At 40.0% G+C, this 23,715-nt stretch overlaps 2 protein-coding genes across 13 annotated transcripts in view; both read left to right on the top strand.

The window, feature by feature from the left end:
* Window positions 1-23,715, top strand: part of SHANK2 (SH3 and multiple ankyrin repeat domains 2) — a 363,547-nt gene that overhangs the window by 320,497 nt on the left and 19,335 nt on the right. For 10 of the 12 annotated variants that reach the window (XM_069804140.1, XM_069804146.1, XM_069804142.1 and 7 more), the window contains 3 exons: window positions 2,554-2,634; window positions 5,771-5,791; window positions 23,124-23,254. In XM_069804140.1, coding sequence (XP_069660241.1) covers window positions 2,554-2,634; window positions 5,771-5,791; window positions 23,124-23,254 — 233 coding nt within the window. The remainder of the gene's footprint in view (window positions 1-2,553; window positions 2,635-5,770; window positions 5,792-23,123; window positions 23,255-23,715) is intronic. The other 2 variants (XM_069804143.1, XM_069804141.1) reach the window with 1 other exon arrangement.
* LOC138689342 (uncharacterized) lies at window positions 5,850-18,425 on the top strand. Its single transcript, XM_069804150.1, has 2 exons — window positions 5,850-12,772; window positions 17,274-18,425. Exons 1-2 carry the CDS (start codon window positions 12,694-12,696, stop codon window positions 18,134-18,136), a joined length of 942 nt encoding a protein of 313 aa, XP_069660251.1. The 5' UTR covers window positions 5,850-12,693; the 3' UTR covers window positions 18,137-18,425.

Below are 23,715 nucleotides of genomic sequence, written 5' to 3'. Positions count from 1 at the left end.
GAATTCACTTTTAAAATTTGAAATACCCTTCTCTTATTTAATTGAGAGTAGTTTAATTCTGTTGACTTATGCATTAATATGTGACAAAAAGGGTAATATTCTCTTGTCATGCTTGCCATGAATTTCTTCTTTATGGATCTTTATACATTTATATGTTTGAAGGTCTTGTAGTAAAATTTCTTGCAATAGTGAGAAAGAAAAAGCCCAAAGAACAGATTGTCTTTTATCAATTAACTCCAAACGTACTTGAGATGAGGTTAGTTTGACTCTTCATGAAATCATGGAGAACTCACAATTTTGCAAAACACGTATTTTAGAAAGGACCTCTGTAAGAATAAGAAAAATATGCAATATGTTTAGACTGAAGTTCTGGTAGAAAAAAAAGTACGTTTTAATGGGAAAATTCCTCTAGATGAATTCAAAGTAGAGGGGTTGTTCCAGCCATGGAAAATCCATCCTCCTCCCATAAGTAAAAAATAAGCACAGCTGCTTTTTGTGCCGCTTCGCTGCTAGTGAGAACCAGCTACTCCAAGAGAGGTTAGTATAGAATCATGTGCCACAAAGACTTTGGGAAAGAATTGTCTGGGTACAAACAGGACAAGGGGTTTTTTCCAGCTTAAGGGGGTTTTTAGTATATTAATTTTAATGGAGATTATGGGTTAACCTGTATCATAAGATTGGGCTACTCCCTTAAGAATTTCTACGTGTTTCCCACCTACCTACCCAAAGAAACACCACCAAAACTTCACCCCAAAAAAAGAAAAAAAAAAAAAAAAAATGGATTTTGCAGTATTACCTTTACCTTAGATACCCCTGAGTTTGCTCAGGTAACAGCTACTCTGGGAAGTCATTAGGCCCTTATAATTATCATTAAGCAGAAAAGATTGCTGCTGCTAACTAGTGTTCCATACAGCAGCATCACATTTTTGAAAATTCCTGTTCCTCCCACCAGTTTCTTGAATTGTCACTCACAACCGCCTGGCTCTTCGGCACAAGAGCAGGCTAGAAGCTGGCACCTGAGGGCTCCCTCTTTGGCCATGAGTAAAACTTTCTGTCCACACTGTGAGTGTTCTTGACATCTACTGCTTGGTTAAAAAAAAAAAAATAAAGCACCTTGGGGGAAAAAAGGCTATATTAAGGTAAATCATGTCCAAACATGGTCCTGCATTATTTTTAGCTTGATAGAATTACTATTCACACATTTTAAACAAATCTTTCACCTCTGCCTTTTGGGATGTATCATACTGGCCCTAAATAAAAGTGTTGTTGTATACAACCCAAAGGGAAGCTGCTTCTATAAAAACAAACCCAGTTCTTTGTCATCTTTCCAGATCCTTCTACTGATAATGTGTCATTTGCCAAAAACTTTCATTTTTGAGTCTTGTCCCTTTTTGACGCAAGTTGGTAGCCTTTCTTGTTACCTGGCAATTGCCGTTGTATCTTGGGAACTGCGTGGAAGGATTTTCTTGCCACCAGTCTCCTTTATGGTGAGGCCAGTGTCAGATACCCAGCCTCATCTAACAACGCAGTGTTTTGTGCAGTTTCCCTCGCGGATTTGTTGTCACTTCTCTTGTTGGGCAAGGGCAGCCTGGAGTTAATACGTGCCGTACTTACGCAGCCTCGTATCTGGCACTGAACCTAAGCTATATTTTTGCTTTCTCGCGACATACCGTCATTCAAGCCTCTGTAAGAAGATGATGGAGCTTAACAGGGAAAGGATGATGCTGTCGTAGTGGATATAGGTGATACGGAGAGGACGTTGTCTACTTCTTTCCTCCTCCACTTTTTCTCGCCCTCAAACTGCTTTGCCATCTCTTGTCAAAATGGTGTAGCCTGATGTACAGTATTGACCAAAACATTTAAGAATCCTAAATTTTTCCCGGTGTCCCAGAGACATTTCTGTTTACTGGAAATCTCCAACTTTTCTACCAACATTGGCATAATCTTTTCTGATGTTACACTCCTTTCTGACCACCAGAAACATTTGTTATCAGGATACTAAAACACATGCTGGATTTTAGTTTCTGTGCTAGATGATTGCCTTGATATTTTAAGATCTTATGTATTGTGAGGATCACCTGTTTTCCCTAGTCTCACCATAACTATTAAGATAATTCTTTCTTGTATTTCTCAGATTTAACAGTTTCTTCAAAGATGAAATTAATCTGGCAGAGATTGGCTGGTCTCCAGGAGATTTTTAGCTATGTACCTTTCTTAGAAGGAGGGGCATAATTGCTGTGAGGCACTTTCTCTAGAAAGTCTTTTTCCTACCGAAAAATAGAAGTGCACAGTTATTTAGCTTTAAATGTTTCTATGTATCCTGTTACATAAAAGCTTGCTGATGTGTCAAACAACCTATGCTAAAAGTAGAAACGGTATAGAAATTCAGTACATGAAAGCATCTCAGGGTTTTTTCCTCCGCATGTATGTATTTATTATTACCTTATCTAATGCAGCATATTATTTTAAATAAATGTGAAACTGTGTATGTGAATATAGTGTTTTAGAGACATGTGTTTACTTACACTGTATATCCTTCTGTTTAATGCAAAGCCCCACCACCTCCTAAGCGAGCTCCAACCACTGCACTGACCTTGCGGTCTAAGTCAATGACCTCAGAGCTTGAAGAGCTTGGTAAGAAAGTGTTTTTTGACAAGCATGCTGGCATAATAGAAATGTAAAAAAAAAAAAAAAAAAAAAGTATATATGTTAAATTGGCTAAAAGGAACTGCACTGTGTACAGTATGTAGAACAGAAAAGGTTTTAAGAATGCTGCATCTTTGGAGAGTTCAAATATGCATGATTCGCATGAATAATTTTTGTTTAAACTTGTGCCTTTACTGCTGTGCAAGAGAATGTTGATACATTTTATGCATCATCAAAGTTTGGCACACCTACTAAAAAGTAATGCCGTTATCATATTTTGTTAGCTTTGCTTTCTAAATTTTCAGTTCATCTAATATTGTTTTATTTTAAATTTCTGTGGCCTCTCATTAGTGGATAAAGGTAAGCTGCCAGAAGCTGTTGTTAAAAAGCTGACAGTGTTAAAGCAGCTTCAACTGCAACTTGTTTTCATTAGACTCTGATCTAAAAAAGTGCATATTAAGATATCACTTTGACTTCTGTGCATGATATAAACTTAACTCTTCTCACTATTGGTAATAAAAAAGTATTGAGCATTCAGTCTTTTATTTGCTAATTTTAAGAAATGTGATTGTAGATTCCTTTGCTTGATCATCCACATTCTAGATATGCATAATTCTTTGGGAATTTTGTTTTATTTTCTAGAAGTGAGGAAGGTAGTAGGTTTTTTCTTCCTGGTTTTAATCTGTTAGGTCATTAAAAAGTAGAATTTCTGCAGCTAGACTAATAAATATGTTATGAATGGACCATATTAACAAAGAGAAAAGCCCAGTGCATATTTATATATGACTCTTACACTAAAACAGTGTGTTTAGCAAATGATAATTGGGTATTAAAACCAAACCACATCCCTCGTTGCAGAGTAATAGAGTCTATCATACAATAAAACCATTTTTCCATGTATCCCTACATTGATTTAAATACTTACATTTTCTAATAATTTTTATTTCTGGCATGGACTCATATGAAGGCCAACCGGAAGGAATCAAAGCCTCGTGGCCACTTTTTTTTCCCTGGAAGTCAATGTTTTCTGGGGCGGATGGACCCCATCCATCCTTTAGTGGGTCAAGTCACACAGCTTCAGTGGGAGTTCTTACCAGCAAAGGGTTGCTGAAGTGGTCACTGTCTTCCCTATGGTATAACAACCAAATGAAGACCCAAATGAAACAGTCTGATTATTTAGCTCTAGCAGATCTCAGAAAATTTGATTTTTCTCTGCCAGGAAGCTTAGGAGCTTGACTAAAGGTTTCAACAGTTTGTGAATGCTCCATAATTTTTCTTCCAGGATTAAAATGTAAAATATACTTTCTGGAGCCACTTTTTGGGTCTGGGTGGTTTGATTTGTTTTCCTTTCTTGGAGTGCTAAGAGGTTGTAAAACTTCGCTGGCTTATCGATAAACTTTCCTGAGGGGACAGAAATACTTAGGCACCATTTTTGCCCCTTCATTATCCCCTTCTGCAAATCACTTCCAAACTGAGAATATTCTTCTATTTCTCTTTTCAATCTTACATAGTAGATACTGTTCTTAACGCAGAGAGAAGCAGCAGTCTTTTCTAGAGGAAAATAGCTTATTAACAGTAACGTCACCTCTGCAGTGAAGACCATCATATTTTAGCTTTCTCCCCCCCCGTTCAGGTTGTAGTACTTGATCCACTATTTGTTCTCATGCAGAAACCACTGCAACTCTTGTGACTAGCAGCCATGGGACGTACTTGAATCTTTAAGCATGTTTCCCATCCATATCTTTGTCCAGATGGGGCAAATATTACAGTGGCAAGACTTTACTATTCTGGAGAATAGTCCTGAACCATGTTCCAGAAGCGTACGTCCCTTAATAAAGCTGTAGTAATACTAGAGCATGGCAGAAATTTGTCTTCTTCCTAAACAAGACCGTAAATACCAGTTCTGTGCTACTCTGAACATTTGCCACCCTAGCAAACAATATGACTACTGTTATAAATAACATCTGTGGTCTACCAAATTTTGACATTTGTCCTCTAAGAGGGCTGTTATCAGAAGCAACAAGAATTCTTAAATTGCACAACTACCGAACAAGCTTCCAAAGAGAAAATGTTCTCACTATCATCAGTAAAAAGTTGTCTTCTAACATAAAACACAGATTGTATGTGTGTATTTATATATAATTTATATATCTTTATATGTATATGTGTATATATTGGACATCTGTATGAACTATGAGAACACCCACATTTTTATATCCATTAAACAAATGAATAAACATTTGTTTCATAACATATATGTGCAAACTAAACAGGAAGCATGTAAAGACGAACACTGTGGATGTTCTCATCAATATATATGTGTAATCTTTTTTCTGAACTGAAGAAGCTCATGGTCTCAATAATGTCTCGTGGCAAAGAATTCCACAGGCTGATTACGTGCTGTGTACAAATGCATTTCCTTTTTATTGGTTTTAAATGTGATACCTTTAATTTTATTGAATGTCCCTTGTTACGTAATAGAAGAAAAAGATAAATAGAAATTCCCCCTTTGTTTTCCCTTAGAGTATATATTTTTGTAATTTCTCCTAGCTAAGCTAAACAACATCATTTTTTAAAAAAATTATACATCTCGCAGTCTTTACAGTCACTTCCTTTGCCTGGCTCTGAACTCTACTTATGGATTTATTGACATGTTTTTAGCTACTCTGTTCTCCATAATACTGAGCAGACCATCTCAGTTGTTCTCTTTCAAATGAGTTAATCCAAAATACGGCAGAAAACGTGTGCTAACGATTCCTTTCCACTTCAATCTGCAGAGATTTGACAATGCCCTGTTACCATAGTTTGAAAGCCCTGGTATCAATAAGTTGCCCCAATTACTGTTTTTTAAAAAGAATTTAGAAAACAAAACTGTACGTGTGTCCCTAATATCTGCAGGGAAGCAATTTCTTATAGTTAAGGTATAAACCCTGATAAACTGTGCTTTTGCCAAGCTGTTTATCTACTGTGGTTTGATAGATACATGCGTAGTAGAGGCTAGCAGGGAGAGACTGACTTCTTAGATGGAAGAAAAATGTTTATGCTCAAAATGACAGACAAGGATTTAGCATATAAAAATTACCTTCAGAATTGATTCACAGTTCATTCCCTTTCTATTTCCAAGCTTCAGTACGGAAGAAGAAGGGTAAGGGGAAGCATTTTGTCTCTTGTTTAACCTGTTTCTCACCTTTCCATAGTGAAGGATAATAACATAATGTAAATGTTGGCATATGGTCCAGTTTATTTTATGGTGTCAAATGTACATTAATTATTGTATATGTTCTTTAGTTATTTAGTTAATAAATTGCAAACACACTAAGAACTCAAACAGAAGACTACATTTGAAAATATTCCCCACATTTCTTCCTTTTGTCTCCTTTCCTTCATCTTGCCTTTTTTTCCTTCCTTGTATCCAACTCTTTTCCAAACCCTTCCATGTCATCTCCTCACAGTTACTGCGCTAACTGGCAGCCACAGAGAACATGTGGCCAGTGACACATCCTCAGTGTAGTCCTACGTTAGTGATATCGCTTGTCTTTTTAATGGCCAAACGTTCCTCCCATAACCACACTGTCTCTGTCTCAGGAAATAGGGATCTTGCACACAACACTCGAACTTTTGACCTGGAGAAATGCTGCTCTGCACAATTTTAAGTTTTCAGTAGAACATCTTCCACGCTGTCCCGTATGCATGGAGTGCCCTCCCTGAACTGATTCATAAGGCCACTACCCTCTCCTTGAAATCTCTCCTAAAGACCCACCTCCCCTGTGAGCCCTATTAAGGAATCATCTCAGTAACGATGGCTAGGTAGAGGGGCAGGTAGAAATAGCGGTGCTGTTTTGATAGTTTTTATAAATGTAAACGTATATATATGTATACAGAGTTTGTTTGTGTTTAGCTGTATTCTTCCATGCTCCTGTATGTCATTTTGCTTTCTTAGATTGTAAGCTCTCCTGAGCAGGGACTGTGTCATTTACACGTTTTCATGGCGTCTAGCCCAAGGAAGAGTCTCAAACCTCCCTGAGCCCCTGGGTGATAGCTGGTAAAATAGTCTGTGTCCTGCTCCTCGACAAAGTTCAGTGTCACGGAAAGGAAGGCTAGGCTGTAGGCAGTGTCTTCTCTCAACAGGGAAGCTTTTGCTTTTTAACATTAAACAGAACAAAATTGGGTTATTTTCCACCCTTTATTTTTCTGCTCTTTCCTGACCTCCTTTCCAGTCGCTAGCAGAGGTTCCAGCTAGTGATATTTTCCTTTCTCCATTCAGAGAATATGACAGAATAAACCCTATTGCTACTGGTATTTTTCTGAAAAATATGTTTTGGCAGCATATAAAAAAATCTTCACGTTGTTATTGTAGAGTCTTCTGTCAACCAAAAATTTCAGTTTTCTGGGTCATAGGCGAGGGAGGCATTAAGATGAGTGTAATGGCTTTTGCGGTTCTGTTTGACTGGTTTTGCTGGTCGTCTTTTGAGAGGGGTTCTGGTTCATTGGGAGGATAGGAGAAAGGAAGGACATAGGCTGTATTTTTTATATTCAGGGGAGAAGGCATGATGTTTGTGTCTAAAGACATAGGTAATAAAATCTTTAGGTTCACAGTAGTACGGTATGGGCAGTATTATCATTTTACTGCAGTTACATTGCACGAATTACTAAAATGTAAACTGTACTTCATCTGTGCCACTGACTTTCTGCTTCCAGTAGTTGTCTGACTCAGAGAGATAGCGTCCAGCTTCTAAACGTATGTTTGGAGAGGATGTGTTTTCAATAGTGAAACTACTTTCTGGATTTTGTGGGATATCAGGGAAGGGGAAGACGTGTTGTTCTTTTTTCTTTTGCGACTTGTAGGTTTCCAAGAATCGTTGAATAAGTAAGCAAGCTATGGCAACATGTAAACTCACAGTTAATTATAGCAGCAATTTTTTGGAGGCAGTACTTAAAATATAATTCCAGGTAATGTGTAGCTAGCCCGTTAATACTGAAGAATAACCAAAATATTCATGCAGCAGATTAAAACGAAGATTTGAAAATACTCTAAAAATAAAACATTAAAAGAAAAATTTGGGGTCATAATTTTTATGATCACTACAGAAAATAGGTATCATTAGAGTTTCAAAATTAATATTTGAAAATAATCAGTTTAACTCTGTTCATAAAAAGTTTATGTGGCTCATGAAAAGCTTGTTTTTAAAGGGTTTTTTTCTTCAGTTTTTGTTTTGACTTGTTTATCAGTAACTTCTTGTGGATGGAGAGTTTTAAAATTACATGATATTTAAGGAACACATCCATAAACTAAGATCTGTAAATGTCTAGATACATGAATTGAAAATTGCGTGTTCCTAAGCTTTTTTTTACTGCCAGGAAATGGGTTTGATTTAGTGAGTCATCTGGGATTTTCAGTGAAAGCTAAAGTGGATAGTGTTTAATTTTAAAAACCTAATATAAAAATCCTCTAAGAGCAAGTATAAAATTAAGAACAGAGCAGGCTAAATTTTCATAGTGAGATGGGAATGGCAAGATAAACAATTCTTCTGCATTAGTAAATATTACTTTGACAGTGTCACACAAGCGTCAGTTGTGAGCTAGGGGTGGTGGTTTGTTTGTTCTTAGGTTTGATGTGGTAATCAATCTAAAATGATCCCGCTATATGTGTTGATACTGGTCTTTGGGTTTTGATGTGGGCTACAGTACCAAATACAAATGTAGGATTTTCCTCCTTTGAGCAGTTTAGATGCTAGTACCACCTCTCAGATCAGAATAACTGTGATATCATCAACCCAGAATATTGTTATCTGGCATCAAGCCTTAGTGGCATTTGAACAGAAAAATATCAGTTGATGGCATTCAAAAGAAATATTATTAGCTCTGTCTGCAATAAGCATTCACACTTCATCCCATTCCTGTTGTCCATTGTTTCAAAGGTGGCACATTCTAATGGCATCTGAAACAATGAAATTGCAGAGCAAATACATATAAATGAATGCCAAACAGCGGCTTAGCTTACAGTGTTATGTTGTCTTTGAAGAAACCACTCACAAAGACGTCCGGGTTCAAAACTCATTTTTTTATTTCACTGTGGTGGAGTTGATGATGGAGATTTGTCTGCAGGAAACAATGGAAATACCATCAAGGCAACTTTCACAGCACTCACAACGTCGACTCCTTTGATAGTTTCCAGCATCAGCAGTGCTTCTGTGTAGGAAGAAGGTTTTCTGATCTTCACCAGACACTGTCTTTTAGAAGATGAGAGCAAAAGGCATCAGGCTTAATGAAGAATTCTTGAAGGGTATCCTTGTAAGTAATTGATTTGCATTACATATTTGGAATTCTAATGAGATAGCAATATAATAATAAGAAAAAGGTTGTCATCAGGTTGTAATTTTTCACAAGCATAAAGCAGTGACTCTGGGTGGAATTTATGAAGTATATGTGTGAAAAAACATGGGCCGCATTTTTTGTTGATGTAGCAAGGTTACAGGTTTTATGACTTGTAGTCTAATTGGTGGGGAGTCTGCAGCAGCGTAAGAAGGTATAGGATTAGGACCATGCCTATGACGTGCGTGCTTTTAAAACACTTTGTAAGGGAAAAGCATTGAAAATCAGCATGTGTCAAGGAGAACAATGCTAACCCTATGTTTTCCACTGAAAAAAATTCGGCACCTAGCTGGCAATGTGCTGATTAGCAACTTTTGGCACAGAATCTTGAAGTAACAGGTAACTCTGAGTACTGAACACTTCTTCAAACCAGGGTTTATGTTGCATGAGGTGGGCAGCTTTAACTAACAATTTGAAAACACTGGAAGTCCTGAGCAGAGGTCAGTTGAGTCTCTGTGGGGGTGTTCTTCTCATTTACGCTAGTATTATTTTGAATTTATCAGCTTATTCTTGAGCATGTAGGGCCCTTTCATGATACTTGTTTTTCTTTACTACAGGGCAGTAATTGAAAAGGTTTTCAAAACCTTTCTGCATCAGCCCAACAAGACAATGGTATAAAAGAAGTTGGAAAAGGAATTGTAAGTGTTAAAGAAAACGTGGGGTTTGTAGCGTTTGGAAGCAGACGAATTAAATACGTTGGCTTATGTGAGTGTCGCTTGCTGTACTCAGATATTATTAATTGAATATCTAACCATATATTCAAAATCACGACTGCTTGAGGAACAGTAAAAATTGCATGTGTTTCCCAACATGGTACAGTTAGGACAGTGGAAAACTTTTTCAACACTTTTAATGTGTTCTCTCTCTTTTTCAGGAGCCAGGGAGATGAAGGACTTATCTCCCTCATCTCAAAACTCCCTTTGCTGCTATTTCTCTTTTTTTTTTCTTCAAATGTTCATACACCCATGTTAATTAATTTCTAATATAATTAAAAATAAATGGTTTTAGATAATTCATCATAGTTTGTTTGGTTTTTCCCCTCGGTGTGGAAGCGTGAGAGTAAGTGTAAGAACAGAGAAGGCTGCAAATGTCTTAGGTCCTCCACCTTTCTTTTTGGTTTCTTTCGGTTGATTGTCTCTTTTGTGACTAGGCCAAATTTTCAAATGCTGTCTCTTAAACAGAACATCAAATTGCCACTTAAATTCCACCTGGCTTGCAGGGTAGGAGTGGGTATTGACTATATTCTCTGCTTTGTTTTTGTTCTTAAACAGAAACCACTGTTAGACAATGACCATTCCTCTTTCAAGGTAGGCTGAATTGTAAGGCTTCAGGATTGCAGGTGTATTTTCAATGCCTGTATAATTTTTTCATTAATTGAGCATACTGTTAAAGAGCTGGTACTTGAAAATTGTATCTATAGAAAGAATTTGAACATACCAGTTTTTCTGCCTTCCTTAAAATTACTCTTGATGGTGTGATTATAATATGTAAATGTGACTTATATGTACTAATGTGAAGATATTTTCAGCCCTAGAAACACAAATAAGACTTTCTTTCAAGAAAGTTTTGATAGTTCTTTATTGTGAACACATACAAATCATTTTCATAAATCATGTAATGGTATTTATAGATACTCAACGCTAAATGATTAATTTTAGTCACTAAACAGTTTTTATGTTTTACTGATTTATTTTACGTAATTTTCACTTTTTTTGGATTTTAGTGTACCTCGTAGAGTTTACAGTATCCCAGAGAACATACAAGTATTTTTACTCAATTTCATAGAAGGAAAGTGTTGCAAATGGCTTATGTTTTTGACTGTGTTGCAAAGCACTTTTGTTATTTCCTCATTATGCTAACTGCTAAAGTAATATTCTCTGCCTATTGTTTGCAGTATGGTAAATATGTGATTTTGGCATTGTGATTTAAGCACAATCCTGCAAATTGTTCATTTGGGGTGGGGCTGGAAGAAGTTAATTCCAGATTAAAATGTGCTCGTGGTGGCAGATTTATGAGGATTAGCCTAATTGTCTAAATGAAAACTCAAATCATTGCATTTCTGTATATTTTTTAACTATACATTTACCTGACATAACCATAGGCTGAACTTGTTTCTTTCCTCTAAATATGATCATAGACAACAAATTTGGATTTAAATCTTAACCTTCGATATTCTTACTCTGAAACAATGCTTTAGCTAAGGTTAGTCTGTAAATTCGTAGCAGTATGTTGAAGGCCTAGTTATACTTTACCTACTTTTGGTCTTTGACAAATTTCTATACATCTCTTCCTATTTGAATAGCTAAAAAAAAGACATTAGTTTTCAGTGGACATAGCTAATGTAACGGAGATCCATTTTTAACCATCTGCAAATAGGAGTCACCTGTTTTTCCCCGGAGGCACTAGAGGTCTATTCATCAAGTACAATTGCTTCTATGACAAGCAACATTATCATATGAACTTCTATAGTCTGATCAAGCTTTCTTTTGAAATCAGTAGGTTCTCATCTTTCTGCTACCACCCTATTAGGATTGGAAAGGTGTTGTAGAATTTTGTTCATCTGCTTCTTTGAAAGCATTGTCTAGATTCCCGTACGTACTGTTTGCCCAAATTGTCCTTTCCATAGTTCCCCCCACCCACAGACATTCACCCTGAAGTATTTACCAAGTTACTTCCCAGCTCTTCTTTTACAAACTAAGCAGGGCAAGGTCTTTTGCATATATATGGGAAGTGACAAAAATCTAAAAGGAATACAATGTAATTAAGTGCACCTAGTTGATTTAGATGCTTTTTTTTTTTTCAGACATGCAAACTTATAATTACAGGCATAATCACTCCTGGCCCTTACGCTAAAACCAAGCTACGTATAGTTAAAAGTAAAAGGAATTTAAAAAATTAATCCGTAAGATAAAAGCAACACCACAGCCATATTTTTATCTAGTTTAAACCAATCTCTATGCATTTTTAATAAGCACACATAAAGACTACCCCTTTAGTGTTAGTACTGCTTAGGTAACTGATTTTTTCAGTTTACTGAGAAGGAAACAAATTTTATCGGCTAATGAAAGAAATTGAACTAAACTTGCAAACTCATATTTAGGGAAGGCGATGGAACAAAATATGTGCATATGCAGTACGTGACATTAAGGGCCATGTGCCTAGACCTGTTGACACCAAGGAAGAATGAATGTCCTGTGTTCCCATCACTTTCCAAAAGGAAAAATACATGTGCCAAATATTTGACTGTGGTTGGCTGCAGATGCTAGAAAAGGTGGGTGATACTACAGCATATAGGTGCAATTGGCATTGTATGAAGTTTTGCATAACTGATTGCGCCTGGTACAGTTTCTGTCTGTATCTATCTTAGGTATTTACAAGGCATCTGTCACCTTGGTACCTAAGCACTTTGAAAAATGCACCCACCCCAGGAGGCATGATGCAGATACAGGCAGAGGCCCAGGTCCAGAGCAGCAGAGGCAGGTCCCAGGAAGCTCCCCAACTGTGTTACCGCTGTTGTTGAGCTCCTGGCCCACTTGGTGTGGCCAAGGAACATCTCCACCTACCTGTCTGCAGGAAGACGGTACCCCACCCCTCACGTCCAGCTCCACTGGTGGGGAATCTGAAAAGGAAAGATAATGGAAAAGGCAACGATCCAGTAGCAGAGGTGAAACAGAAATGGTGGGATTTCAAAAGGAGGGATTCTTAAAGAGCAGCACATCTCAGGGGAGGGATCAACTGCCAGTCCAAGTGGCAGGTAAGGCACGACACAGGCATAAATCTCAAATGTTCTTCAGTGAACAAAAGTTAAAGAAATACCTCTGATGTCTCTAAAGTTTGTCTATATCCAAAGCCCTGCTCTGTTCTTGGCCTCTGTCTCAGTCCTCTATCCCTACAGCTGAATCGACTGTTCAGTTCTCTGTGTATCTCAACCCAGTAATTGCTACAACCCTAACTATGTCTAATAACAAACTTAAAGGACTCTCACTGGTAATGAATGTTGTGGTGCAAAGAGACAGCACGCTATAGCAGTGCTCCAAAACGGTGGACATATTCATGAACCTAAAGGCTGGAATAATCTTGGCTTCTAATCACCATGTTCAGAACGGGATCGGGCAAACCACAGATCACCCTTGTAGGCACAAAAGATGGGGCAGTTCTCCTGTGGCCACCAGGAGCAATCGCTGATCTCTACCACATCAGACCAAGCTCTGTATCAGCCCAGTGCAAAAAAACGTACAGGCAGCCAGCTGCGGGCTTCGCTGCAGAAACAGAGGACCTGTCTAACAGGAAAGAAAGGAAGATAGCCAGGACTTTGGTGAAGGTTCATTAGTTACTCTTACATGGACCACTTCAATAAGAGATCTCATTTTTTTCTTTAAGCACAACAGAATCAGCAAGGCAAAACAAAATACAGTCTTCAGAAAACTGAGAGTCCCATGTGACTTTTGGAAATAGCTGCATAGTCCTCACAGTGATCAAACGCTGAATTTAAAGTGCAGTGGGTCACTGACTTCCAGATGTTTCTATTTCCTTTAGCCCTTATGCATGACCCTTTCCGATTCCCTTACTTGGTCATTTAAGGATCAAAATGGGAGTCACGCCCTGTCAGAGCAAGGGACGTGAGTTTAGGAACATGAAGCAAGTCACAGCTTTGGAGACTGCCAGTTTGATGGCTGCTATCACTAGGTATAAATATAAAGATATCTATAAAAGACATAAGTGCCCTATTTTGCCTGTGAATCGTATATATCACTGTGAGCAAACCGCTGCATGTAGGAATGCTGTGTAAGGTGGAAACAGCTAGAAGGATCAGAGAACCTGACCTCTTCCCTTTGCTTCCCACCTAAGGAAGCTAGCTGTGCTTCTTTGTACCCACTGTATTTAAAGCTTGGTTTTAAAGGAGAGAGATTTTTTTAAAGCCAATTAACAACCGAGATCAACCATGTCGATATACAGTTTGGTCCATAGCCAATTCTGACTTGACAGTCTTAGTGCCCTCTCTCTGTTTTGGGGGTTTTTTTGGAAGTCACCCCTTTGCCAAGGAAATGAGTTAAAGGCAGTTAGTTGAGGTGATTCTTCCAGCCAGCTTTAATCCAGCTGTCAGCAGCCGTTCAAAGCAGTCAGCCTCTTCTCTGGCCGATAAGGACAGTTTCTGGCCGAACCAAGTTTTCCGGTGCCCCTACTGTAACTGGCACACCTTTTCCACAGCACCAACCTAGCCGCTGGTGCAATCATCTTACCAAGATCCGGTCTGAATTTAGGGCGACCTTTGGTCATCAAGGAATGGATTTATTGGGCAGAGACTGACACATTCATCAAGGTGGTGTCAGCCGTTGACCTTCAGGCAGTTTTCCCACGATTGCTCTGTAGCGAACGAAAGCTTGTGTAAGGCCATGCCTGTAACGCAGCCTCGGTTTCCCCATGCCCCATGTCAATGCTTCACAAAGCTTCCAGAAACTGGAGTTACTAGAGTTGTTGAACACTTTGTTACGAATACTAACAGTTACGAATATTCCTCCTCTTCTTTGCTAGTCAAGTTAACAAACCTATCCTAAAACCTGTGAATGTATTCATTATTCATAAGTATTCGCCAATAGTTTCCACAATTAACTTTCTGCCCATGGGTTTTCACAGACTGTTTGCTGGTACTCTTTGTCATTTGTGTTATTGGTCACCTATGCCAGATGCTGTCCTTTCAGCTCCGAAAGGCTGAAAATACTGATTAGGAGGCTGGCAAGTGGTAAAATTCCATAGAGGATTAGGAACGTTGCAAAAATTGATTAGGCTTTTTCAGACAAACTTTTCTTAGCAAGCCTCTGGCAAATGTGTAAACATGCACAAATAACAAAAGTGTTATGATCCCCCTGAATCTGAACAAACTAAACTCAGTGATACTATTTACAGAAATATTCATAAATTAATGGGGGGGTGGAGGTTTTTTTATTTTATTTTGCTTCAGTTTTTGACTTTTAATTTATTTTGGTTCTCTTACTTACCAATTGCTAGGTGGGCTCTGTTTAGAACACTTGTCAGGAAAATGGAGTTTTCAAATACGGGGAATTTTCTGATGACATGTCAAAAGAAATACAGAGACATTTTGTATGACCAGTGGCTCTACCAGAATGAATATACGATCCCTTATCTTTCTCTGATTCCATAGAATTTAACTGAAATGTGTGTTTGCTATGTGTGGTAAAAATAGGTCCCCTGTTTTTTTGTTCTTTTTTTCATGTGTACTCAAAGAGGAAAATGCTGAGAAATAATTTCATGGTCCTACACTACAGTTGTTAAGAGAGATTTGTTAATGAAGGATTGCAGCTACAGCTGTATTAGGCAAAGGGGGAGAAGAATTGCAAAGGAAGAAGCAGTTATTACAGTTAGGTTGATATACAGTCCCTTTCAAATCTCCATGGAGTGGAAGAGCCAATGATTGCATGACAGTTTGTCCCTAAAATTCATTTTCATAAGGAGCTCATGCCTTTTTACAAATACAATCTCATCCTCACTTTCCATAAAACATGCAACTGGACAGTCCAGCCAGACACAGAGAGAATGTGAATACTTTGAATGTGAATACTTTGAAGTAGTGAATATGCTAAATGCACAAATAATATCCATTATTTTAGCATTTAAAAAATCATAATTATATTAAGCCACACAGAATCCCTTTGAGAGCAGTATAATATTGGAGGCACTTGGGTGTAGAAACGATGAGTGCCACATTAGGGCAGACAGGGACTGATATATAGGAGGAGGGATCCCTGGGTCTGTCAGAAGGAGCTTTCATTTAAAACCGTATCAAATATATATATTAAAAAAACAAAACAAAACAGAAAAAACCCTGATTCGTAAACAGAACCAGAAGTATCATTTAAGATGACCTCAGCAACACCTTCCAGATGTAAGCTTACAGCTTCAAACTGAGGTCTGAAGAGCAGCATAGAAAGTATTCAAAGAGCAGAAATTAATCCTTAAAGAATAACATTTTCAAGACTGGGATGCCAGAGAGTAGGCATGACGCTGATCTGGCATTCAGACCACTGTAGCGTGAGCAGCACAGCCAGCTAGCAAGAGTCAGCCACTGCTGTTGAGGTCACATCCTTACCGACGACAGCGCTTCTCGCACGTTATCCCTTGCCTGAGTGTGAGGAATGCAGGCTCTTTGCGCTACCGTCCTGCAACGTTTTAGCCAGACCGCCCCAGATTTAATTTCTGATGACCAAATTGTCCCCCCTCCCAAAAAAAAAACCCAAAGTGAACTCATGGTTTTTTTTATCTGAAGCATGGAAAGGGTGAGAGTTACGGCCACCGACTCACGTAATCAAGAATGGTGCTGGGCAGGTCGTGCTCTACTGTGAGCCAGCGATCGATCGCTGTGGGTGCAAAAAGCTTAGCCATTTCTAGCCTTTGGGAGCGCATTTTGTGTAGGGGAGGATTTAGAGTAAGCGCATACCTAAAATCCTCCTCATTAACATCTGTAAGAATGCCTCTTTGCACACTAAGCTGCCACTTGCACCCAGATTTCCACCGTGTGCCCTCAGGCAAGGGAAGAGGTAGTCAGGGGAGGGCGACGCTAGGTTTATTTTCGGCAGACGATGGGATCCTGGCGAGCAATGCCCTCAGCTGGCGTTACCTACCGTTTGGAGAAAAGAACAAGAAAAAACCTGGCAAATGTTTTGGGGAGGGCATTGCTCGCAGGATAAATGCTGTGGACGGCCACCGTCGCGCTGCAGCAGTGATTTGGGAGAGAGCGCACTGGGGGTGGGGGTGACGTGAGACGTCGGACAAAAGCGAAGATAGCCAGCAGTGCTTCAGAACAACAAAGGGCTGCCCTCAGCCAGTGGTGGAGCACATCTGGCACCCCAGGAAGCTCAATTGGACACTTGGCCCTGAGCTCGTCCCAGGGATTTCTGACTGACACCACTGCAGTGCATAGGTGAGCTTCTCGCTAGGTTCACTGACATTGCCTGTCACAGTCACGATGAGGTGAATTGGTAGTTCCTGCCTTGGGATGCAGCACGGCTGTGTGTGTTATGGGTACAGGACAGTGTGCATTTAAACCAAAAGTGGTTAATAACGTCAACTGCCACGTGCCCAACGCAGTCACTAAACTTTAGTCCGCCCTTCTGTTTGCCCAAACACATACACTCTGGCTTCCCAACTGGCTTCTTTCTATGTGTTGTCCAATGCATGTAGATACCTCCATCTGCCTGGCCTCAGATACAGTGGTTGTTGCTCCTCTATTTGATTGCCAGATGTCACTGGGGAGCAAGATGGGGAGGTTCCTGGATCCTCGGGGCAAGCCGGCCGTCACCGAGGGAGCTCGCCGTCCACACCGGCCGAAGAACAGGAATCCTCGGTGCCTGCCTCTGACGAAGACTCGCCGGCCAGGACCACAGAGAGCTGGCAGTGGCCGTTGTCCTCGTCTGAAACGCACAGCAACGTTGGGGAGGATTTTGAGGGATTTCAAACGCCAGCGCGGACTCCAGAGTGTACTATGGACATACAGTCTCCCGGGGATCAGTCACTCAGTAGGACTCCTCAGTTTGAAAGTGACTCTCCTGAGGAGGAGGAGGGAAATGATGAAATGAATGAAGAGCGCTGCGGTGTTGAGCCTGTCCCTAGGGATCGGGGTTGGAGAGGGCAGCCCCAGCTAACAGAGGGAGAGAAGCTGTTGATGGAAACCAACAGTAGGATTGTGCAGCTGCTGGAAAATATCAAGAGGGAGCATGCACAGTCCATGGGTCTCATGTCGCAGTCCATGGGCCGTATGGAGCTGCAGCTGGGCATTGTGGCTACCTCCACAAGAGCCATCCATAACTACCTGTCAGAGATTTTAGCTTTCCTCAAGCAGCCGAGGACGCAGGTCCTTGAAACGCGCATCTCCCAAAGAGCCACCCCCCATGTCGAGTTAACTTGCGCCTCGACATGGACCGGTGAGGACGCAGTGGCATCCTCCACTGTGTGCTTACCCGGGGCCGAAGGGACGAGCGACTCTCGAGAACCACCACAGGCCACCCTGCCTTGTCGCAGTGGCCGGCTGCAGAGAGCCATAACCGAGAGGGCCTCGTTGCCCATGCCTACACGCCAGGCAAAAGGGGGAGGGAAGAAAAAATAACCGCACCATAGGATTTTTAGGGTTTTTTTTAATGTGCCTGTCCTTTTAATTCTTAGCCATAAGGCCATCAGTGGCAGAATTCAACCATTTCCTACATTGGCTAACATTGTATTCTGGCTGACTAGATTAGTCTAACATTTTGTAGTTTATATTTGCACTGTTAACGATGTGTGCTGCTGGTATTTGAAGAACATTTGCCTCTGTTCTTTCACTTTAACTTCATACGAGCATTTTTTTACTCTGTGCCAGGCATTCATTGCTTTTCTTACAAATACAAGTCATTTCTTGAGGCAGCTGTTTTTTGAGTTTTCTTTCTCCATTATCCCATCCCCTCTGAGCAAGCATTCGGGACTTGGTGGTAAGTATACAGGTCTTGGCAATACTCACCTCCAAAACTGTGTTCGATCAGTCTTTGCCTGGTGTTTCTGGCATGCCAGCCTGAGGTGTTGGGGTTAGCCTGTACCGGATCATGATCATTCTTATCCTCTGTGGGTCTGACAAGCTCACTTTCTAAGACCCTCGGTGGAGCTAATCCACATGTCTTGGCTATGTCGTACAATAAGTAATGTTGCCAGGATCATACCTCATATTTATCTTTTGGGGCCTGTGTAGTGATGTGCCACCAGATCTATCTAGGCACCTGACTCTCATTTTCAAAGTTCCTTTTATGATGGATCTGGTGGCTTGATGGGCAGCATTATAATTTTTCCTCTGAGAGAGTCTGGGGATTTGAAACAGGAGCCACTAAGCAATGTGTTCTATGGGGATAAGAGCCATCTCCTGCAACAAATCTATTAGGAGGAGACTATCCCCTGTAATTATCACAGATATTAATTATTTAAGAAAAAGAAAAAAAAAAAGCAACTTGCCTAGCAGCCAGACCTCTTGAGAATGTAAAAGTCATGACATGCTGTTGGGTACTGTGCTACTATGCCTGCGATTAAGAGCTTTTCATCAGAGACGACCTACATGTTGATAAAATGCAACTACCTTCTGTGCCTTTAGGCCATCTAATTTCCTGAGGGCTGGCACCCTGAGCAGAGCACGGGTGCAATTGGTAACCCACAGGGCAGATGGAAATGCACTTTGCAATAAATTATTTTATATCTCTTGGTGCTGCCTCTCTCGGGGGAATTTAATATAGTGGCACTCAAATTGCTATATGCATGCAGAGGCATCAGACTGGCTTTTACATGTGGTATCCCTGACAGTTCTCCGAAAGGATGCTGTTACCAGGAGCCCCTTGAGCGGTGGTAATTAATTATCACAGGTGTAGCATGGCTCCTGTGTTTGACTCTCAACATGCCGTTGTAACTTCTCGTAAAGGTTCAGAAGAGTTTATATGGCAACGCAGTGATGAATTCCTCCTCTGGCAAATACTAGAGAATAACCGTAGGCCTAAAAATCCTCTTCTATGATTACAGCTGAGCTGCGCTCTCTGTCCAGGGAGCCATAGACTCTTCTTCCCTATCTTTCTGCGAGACTGAAGTTACTCAAAATAAAGCAGATGATAATATTTTGTTATTCTACCAGTCAGCCACAAATTGCTCCCTTACAAGTGTGCGTGCGTGCGTGCTTGTGGCTGTACTTTGCTAAATGACCGGTTTAACAGTGAAATGCAGCTGGCATGGCCAACCTCCAACGTAGGCTTTTTCCACTGCAGAATATTTCTTCCCTTCCACCTACATCCAGCTGCGTTCCTCTTAGGAATACCACCGGAGGCGTGCTTCTTTGGCCATACTGTCGACACACCTTGCACCGGGTGCGAATTTTTGCACCCGTCCTGTGGCTTTTTTATATCTCTTTTGTTCAAACTGTTTGTAAAGGTATCCTCAGAGAATTTCCAACACAGGCTTGTAAGGTTCCCCTCTCATTGGTACAAGGAATGCATGCTGCAGCATATTTAAGATCACGAGGAGGCTGGGAGAGAAGCCGATTAGTAAGCCTGACAAATTAATTCCAGTATGTGCGGCCTTTCAAACATGGGTTTCTGGTGCATACCTGGTTTGCACGCTGGTACTGTGGATATGAACAGCCTAGTTAAAGGCAAAGGCAAGTAAAAGTTTGTCCCAATATGCTTACGTCTTATTTCTTTGGGATGAGTTTGAATGAAGCTGAATACAATTCAGCCAGTTAATTTTCTTGGCCTAATTAGCACGTTTGATAATACAGTGAGAATGTTTTTATTTCACATAGTGCTTTCACTTCAAAAGTGCGGTGCAGTTGCGGCCAGATGCTAAGATTTTGACGTATTCTGCAGGACCCGCCATGTAGCTGCTGCCATTTAGAATAAATCTCGTTCCACGTGCTGGCTGCTTCTGTAGCTTCAAATTTTTTTTCTTGTAATTTTAAAATGACAACCTCCACTCTACCTTTGCCTTCTGATCAAAGGCAGTAGAGCGAAAGAAGATGCTGCGCAGATGTAGCAGTGCTGCCTTTGGAAATACTACGCGAGGAGCGCCTAAAGAGTTCCTTGCAAAGCAGCTTAAGCTTTAACCTGCTCTCTTCTCCCATTTCTAAGTGCTTTAGCTAGACTTGGCAAGGCACTGAGCACCACTTGAATGGGAGCAGCTATAGGGTGAGAAGGACTGAGAACCTGTCTACAGACAAGAAACCTGCAATAAACTTACACAAAACCAAAGTTTTCTCCAAGTGGAAATAGTAGATGGTATTAAGAATTGGTACCAACTGATATTTTGGTCAGATCCAGAATTAGGATCTGACTTCTAGTATTGTCTAGCAAAATCAGTGCAGTTGGAGGGTGTGTATGTTTCATCCCCAAACAAATATTTTCATGCTTTTCAAGTGTCTGTCATAGCCTCATCACTCTTTCCCTGTAGCTTTTTGTTGTCTGAATGGGTATATGGTTACATGTGTCTGTTAAAAATAAAGGGGATCAGTTCTTACATGGTATATTTATATTTCTTCTTTACAGATTTTGAGTACCTAGCGCTTCAGTTTCCAAAACTTACTTCTTTCTGTATCCCAAAGACCTGTTGTTTGGCTTCTGGGATGATAAAAAGGGTGGGAGAGACTTAACAGGAAATCTCTGCCCAGTTGAAGCTCTTGGTGACAGATCCCCTGAGTACGATTCTATAGTCTAGCCATATTTTTGCTGTATAGGTCGAATGTTCATGGTTACGCCATTGCTTTCTGATGCCTTTTGCTGTGCAGAAGTGCAGATATTTTTCTTGCAGAAGTTCACAGTTTGTATTACAAAGTCTTATGAAATGTGACTTGAAGTTTGTTTTATTTTTGAATACTTGTGATGATTTTAAGAATTTTTTTCCTTTTCTCCTTCCACTGGATGATTTAAAACCCACAAAAAATAAAGCAGACCAATGAAAAGAATTGAATGCTAACTTCAATTGAAAAGAAACAGCAACACTACTCTTGTGAGACAGTTTTCAACAGTGTTCAGCTTACTGATTCTGCTCAACCTTTCCTTTCCTGCCTGCTCCCTGACCCTCTGTGACACTGAAATATCCACTTCTAGGACAACTTTCTTCCTAACCAGAAGGCTAAAAGTTCTTCCCTCTCTTCTTCTCCCATTTTAAAATATCATCCTTGCATCAGCCAGATCTACTGTTTAGAGGGATCAAAAGCTCTTTTCCTCCTGCCTTATTCCCATCCATATGCATATCCAGGGCCCTGAGTGCGCTGCTCTCCAGTGAGAGGTAAAACTTAAATCCCTAAATCTGATACGTGCCATAGTAACACCATCTCTACACCACCAAACCCCTGGGTTTTTTAAGTCTCTAGTATCCTCATGAAGGTAGCTCTCCTTGTTTGCTGAAGCAAGTGATCATTTGGGCGATGGAGCTAATTGCTGAAAAGCAACATTGCTCTGACTCGCATTGTGGAAGCCTAGGAGCCAGGCTAAGGTACTCCACTCACATAAATACCACAGGCTATATAACTAATTCTTCCTTTGGTGAAACTTCAAAGGAAAAGATGCCAAATTAACGTGATACAGGAAAGCGAGTGCAATGGAAGGCATAATAAGGAAACCTGTTGATATGGTTCAAGTTTGGATGCTAGTACAGATTCAGAAGCCGAACTATTCTGCTGGCTTAGGCTAGTCATTCAATTCCTCTATGCCTTAGTTTCACAGTAGTAGAAGTGGCAATAAAGGAGCTGTCAGGCTCTAATTAGTTGATCATACGGTACTTTGAGGTCTTCAGTCTGAAGGAGTAACATTACGTATTAAATGCTGATGAACCTTGTTTGTGACCAAAGTTGGAGACGGGGCTAAAGCTAACACTCTAAGCTTCAGAAGATCTTGATTAAAGTTTTCCCCATGTTTTAGCATCACGTCGTATGGTAGATCAGAATCCCAAATCCAAATGTTGAAGTTCTCGTTCAGATTCGGACTTTGCCTATTTGGTCTGTTTCTGACCACAACTAAGTACATTCCCAGACTGTCCAGTTATTAAAATATAAAATACATATAAAAGTTTCAGTTAAACAAATGATGCAGTTACTAATGCTAATCTCATAATCCAAGAGTGTGAATAAATTAGGATGTGATTACTTAAGGAGAATAGGCATAGAAGAGCACTTCTGGAGTACTTGTTATTGTCCAAAATATCACTGAAATTCTGATGACTAAGTACAGTCTGCTTATCTCTATTTGAAACAGTGCTGTACAGATTCATTATTTCTAAAGGTCTTCTTTCCATTTCTATATAGATATTCTCCCTTCACATTTTGAAGGTTTGAAGAAGAGGATTGTTTTTCGAGTCACACTAAGTAAACATTAAATGCATGCAGGCTTAAAACTAAAGCATGCATGTTATGTAGCAGCAATAAAAAGTGCTCGGCTTGCACGACTTATGATGCTCAAGCGTTGCCTTGTTAAAATGCCAAAAAAACTTTTTCTTTGCATTTTTTTGAAAAGTAAATCTCTTCCTTTGACCTTGCAATACTTAAATTTTCAGTTTTTGGACAAATGATATTTATTTTACTGAATACTTTTATATTACAGATAAGGTGGATGAAATAGTACCAGTTTCCAAGCCATCAAGAATTGCAGACAATGCAACTGTGGACTCAAGAGTGGCAACTATTAAACAGCGGCCTTCTAGTAGATGTTTTCCCTCAGCTACAGATATGAATGTGAGTGGTAGCTATGAAGTACTGCTTTCACTGCGGAAACTGATTGGAGGGGGTCTTGTGGCAGCGTGCAGGGCGTACAACAGAAACCAATTTACAAGCGTTGCTTTATATACTCATTTTACTTTTATTATCTTGTAACCTTAAGGCATGGTCTACTCTGTATTTCTAATAATAGTTTTTTAACAGAAGAGTCTACATACGCCTATAAAGCTTTTCTCATTATATCCTTATATTTATTCTGAGACCATCACATCGACAACATTGCTACCTCAGTGTTATTCAAACAGATGTGAACTTGTTCTGCCTGTAATCTGTGCTGGTGAGCCACCAGTAAGTTCTGAACTTGAAAGTGTCAGTACAACACTAAACCCAAGCTAAAAAACTTTGCTGAAAGTCGAGGTATGCTATTGCAGTTTCAGCAGCAGAGTTAGTGCAGCCATACAATATCCACTAATGTGACG

The sequence above is a fragment of the Haliaeetus albicilla genome, chromosome 16 (genome assembly GCF_947461875.1).
Source record: "Haliaeetus albicilla chromosome 16, bHalAlb1.1, whole genome shotgun sequence".
NCBI classification, from domain to species: Eukaryota; Metazoa; Chordata; class Aves; order Accipitriformes; family Accipitridae; genus Haliaeetus; species Haliaeetus albicilla.
The sequence above is the reverse complement of the archived record's forward strand: the minus strand, read 5'-3'. Positions and strand labels throughout refer to the sequence as shown.

What these genes read in the sequence shown, in the direction of transcription:
- LOC138689342 (XM_069804150.1), top strand. Translation starts at nt 12,694, where the DNA reads ATGGTGGGATTTCAAAAGGAGGGATTCTTAAAGAGCAGCACATCTCAG. An exon ending in ACTGCCAGTCCAAGTGGCAG is followed by an intron (nt 12,773 to 17,273) that starts GTAAGGCACGAC and finishes TTTGATTGCCAG; the next exon opens with ATGTCACTGGGGAGCAAGAT.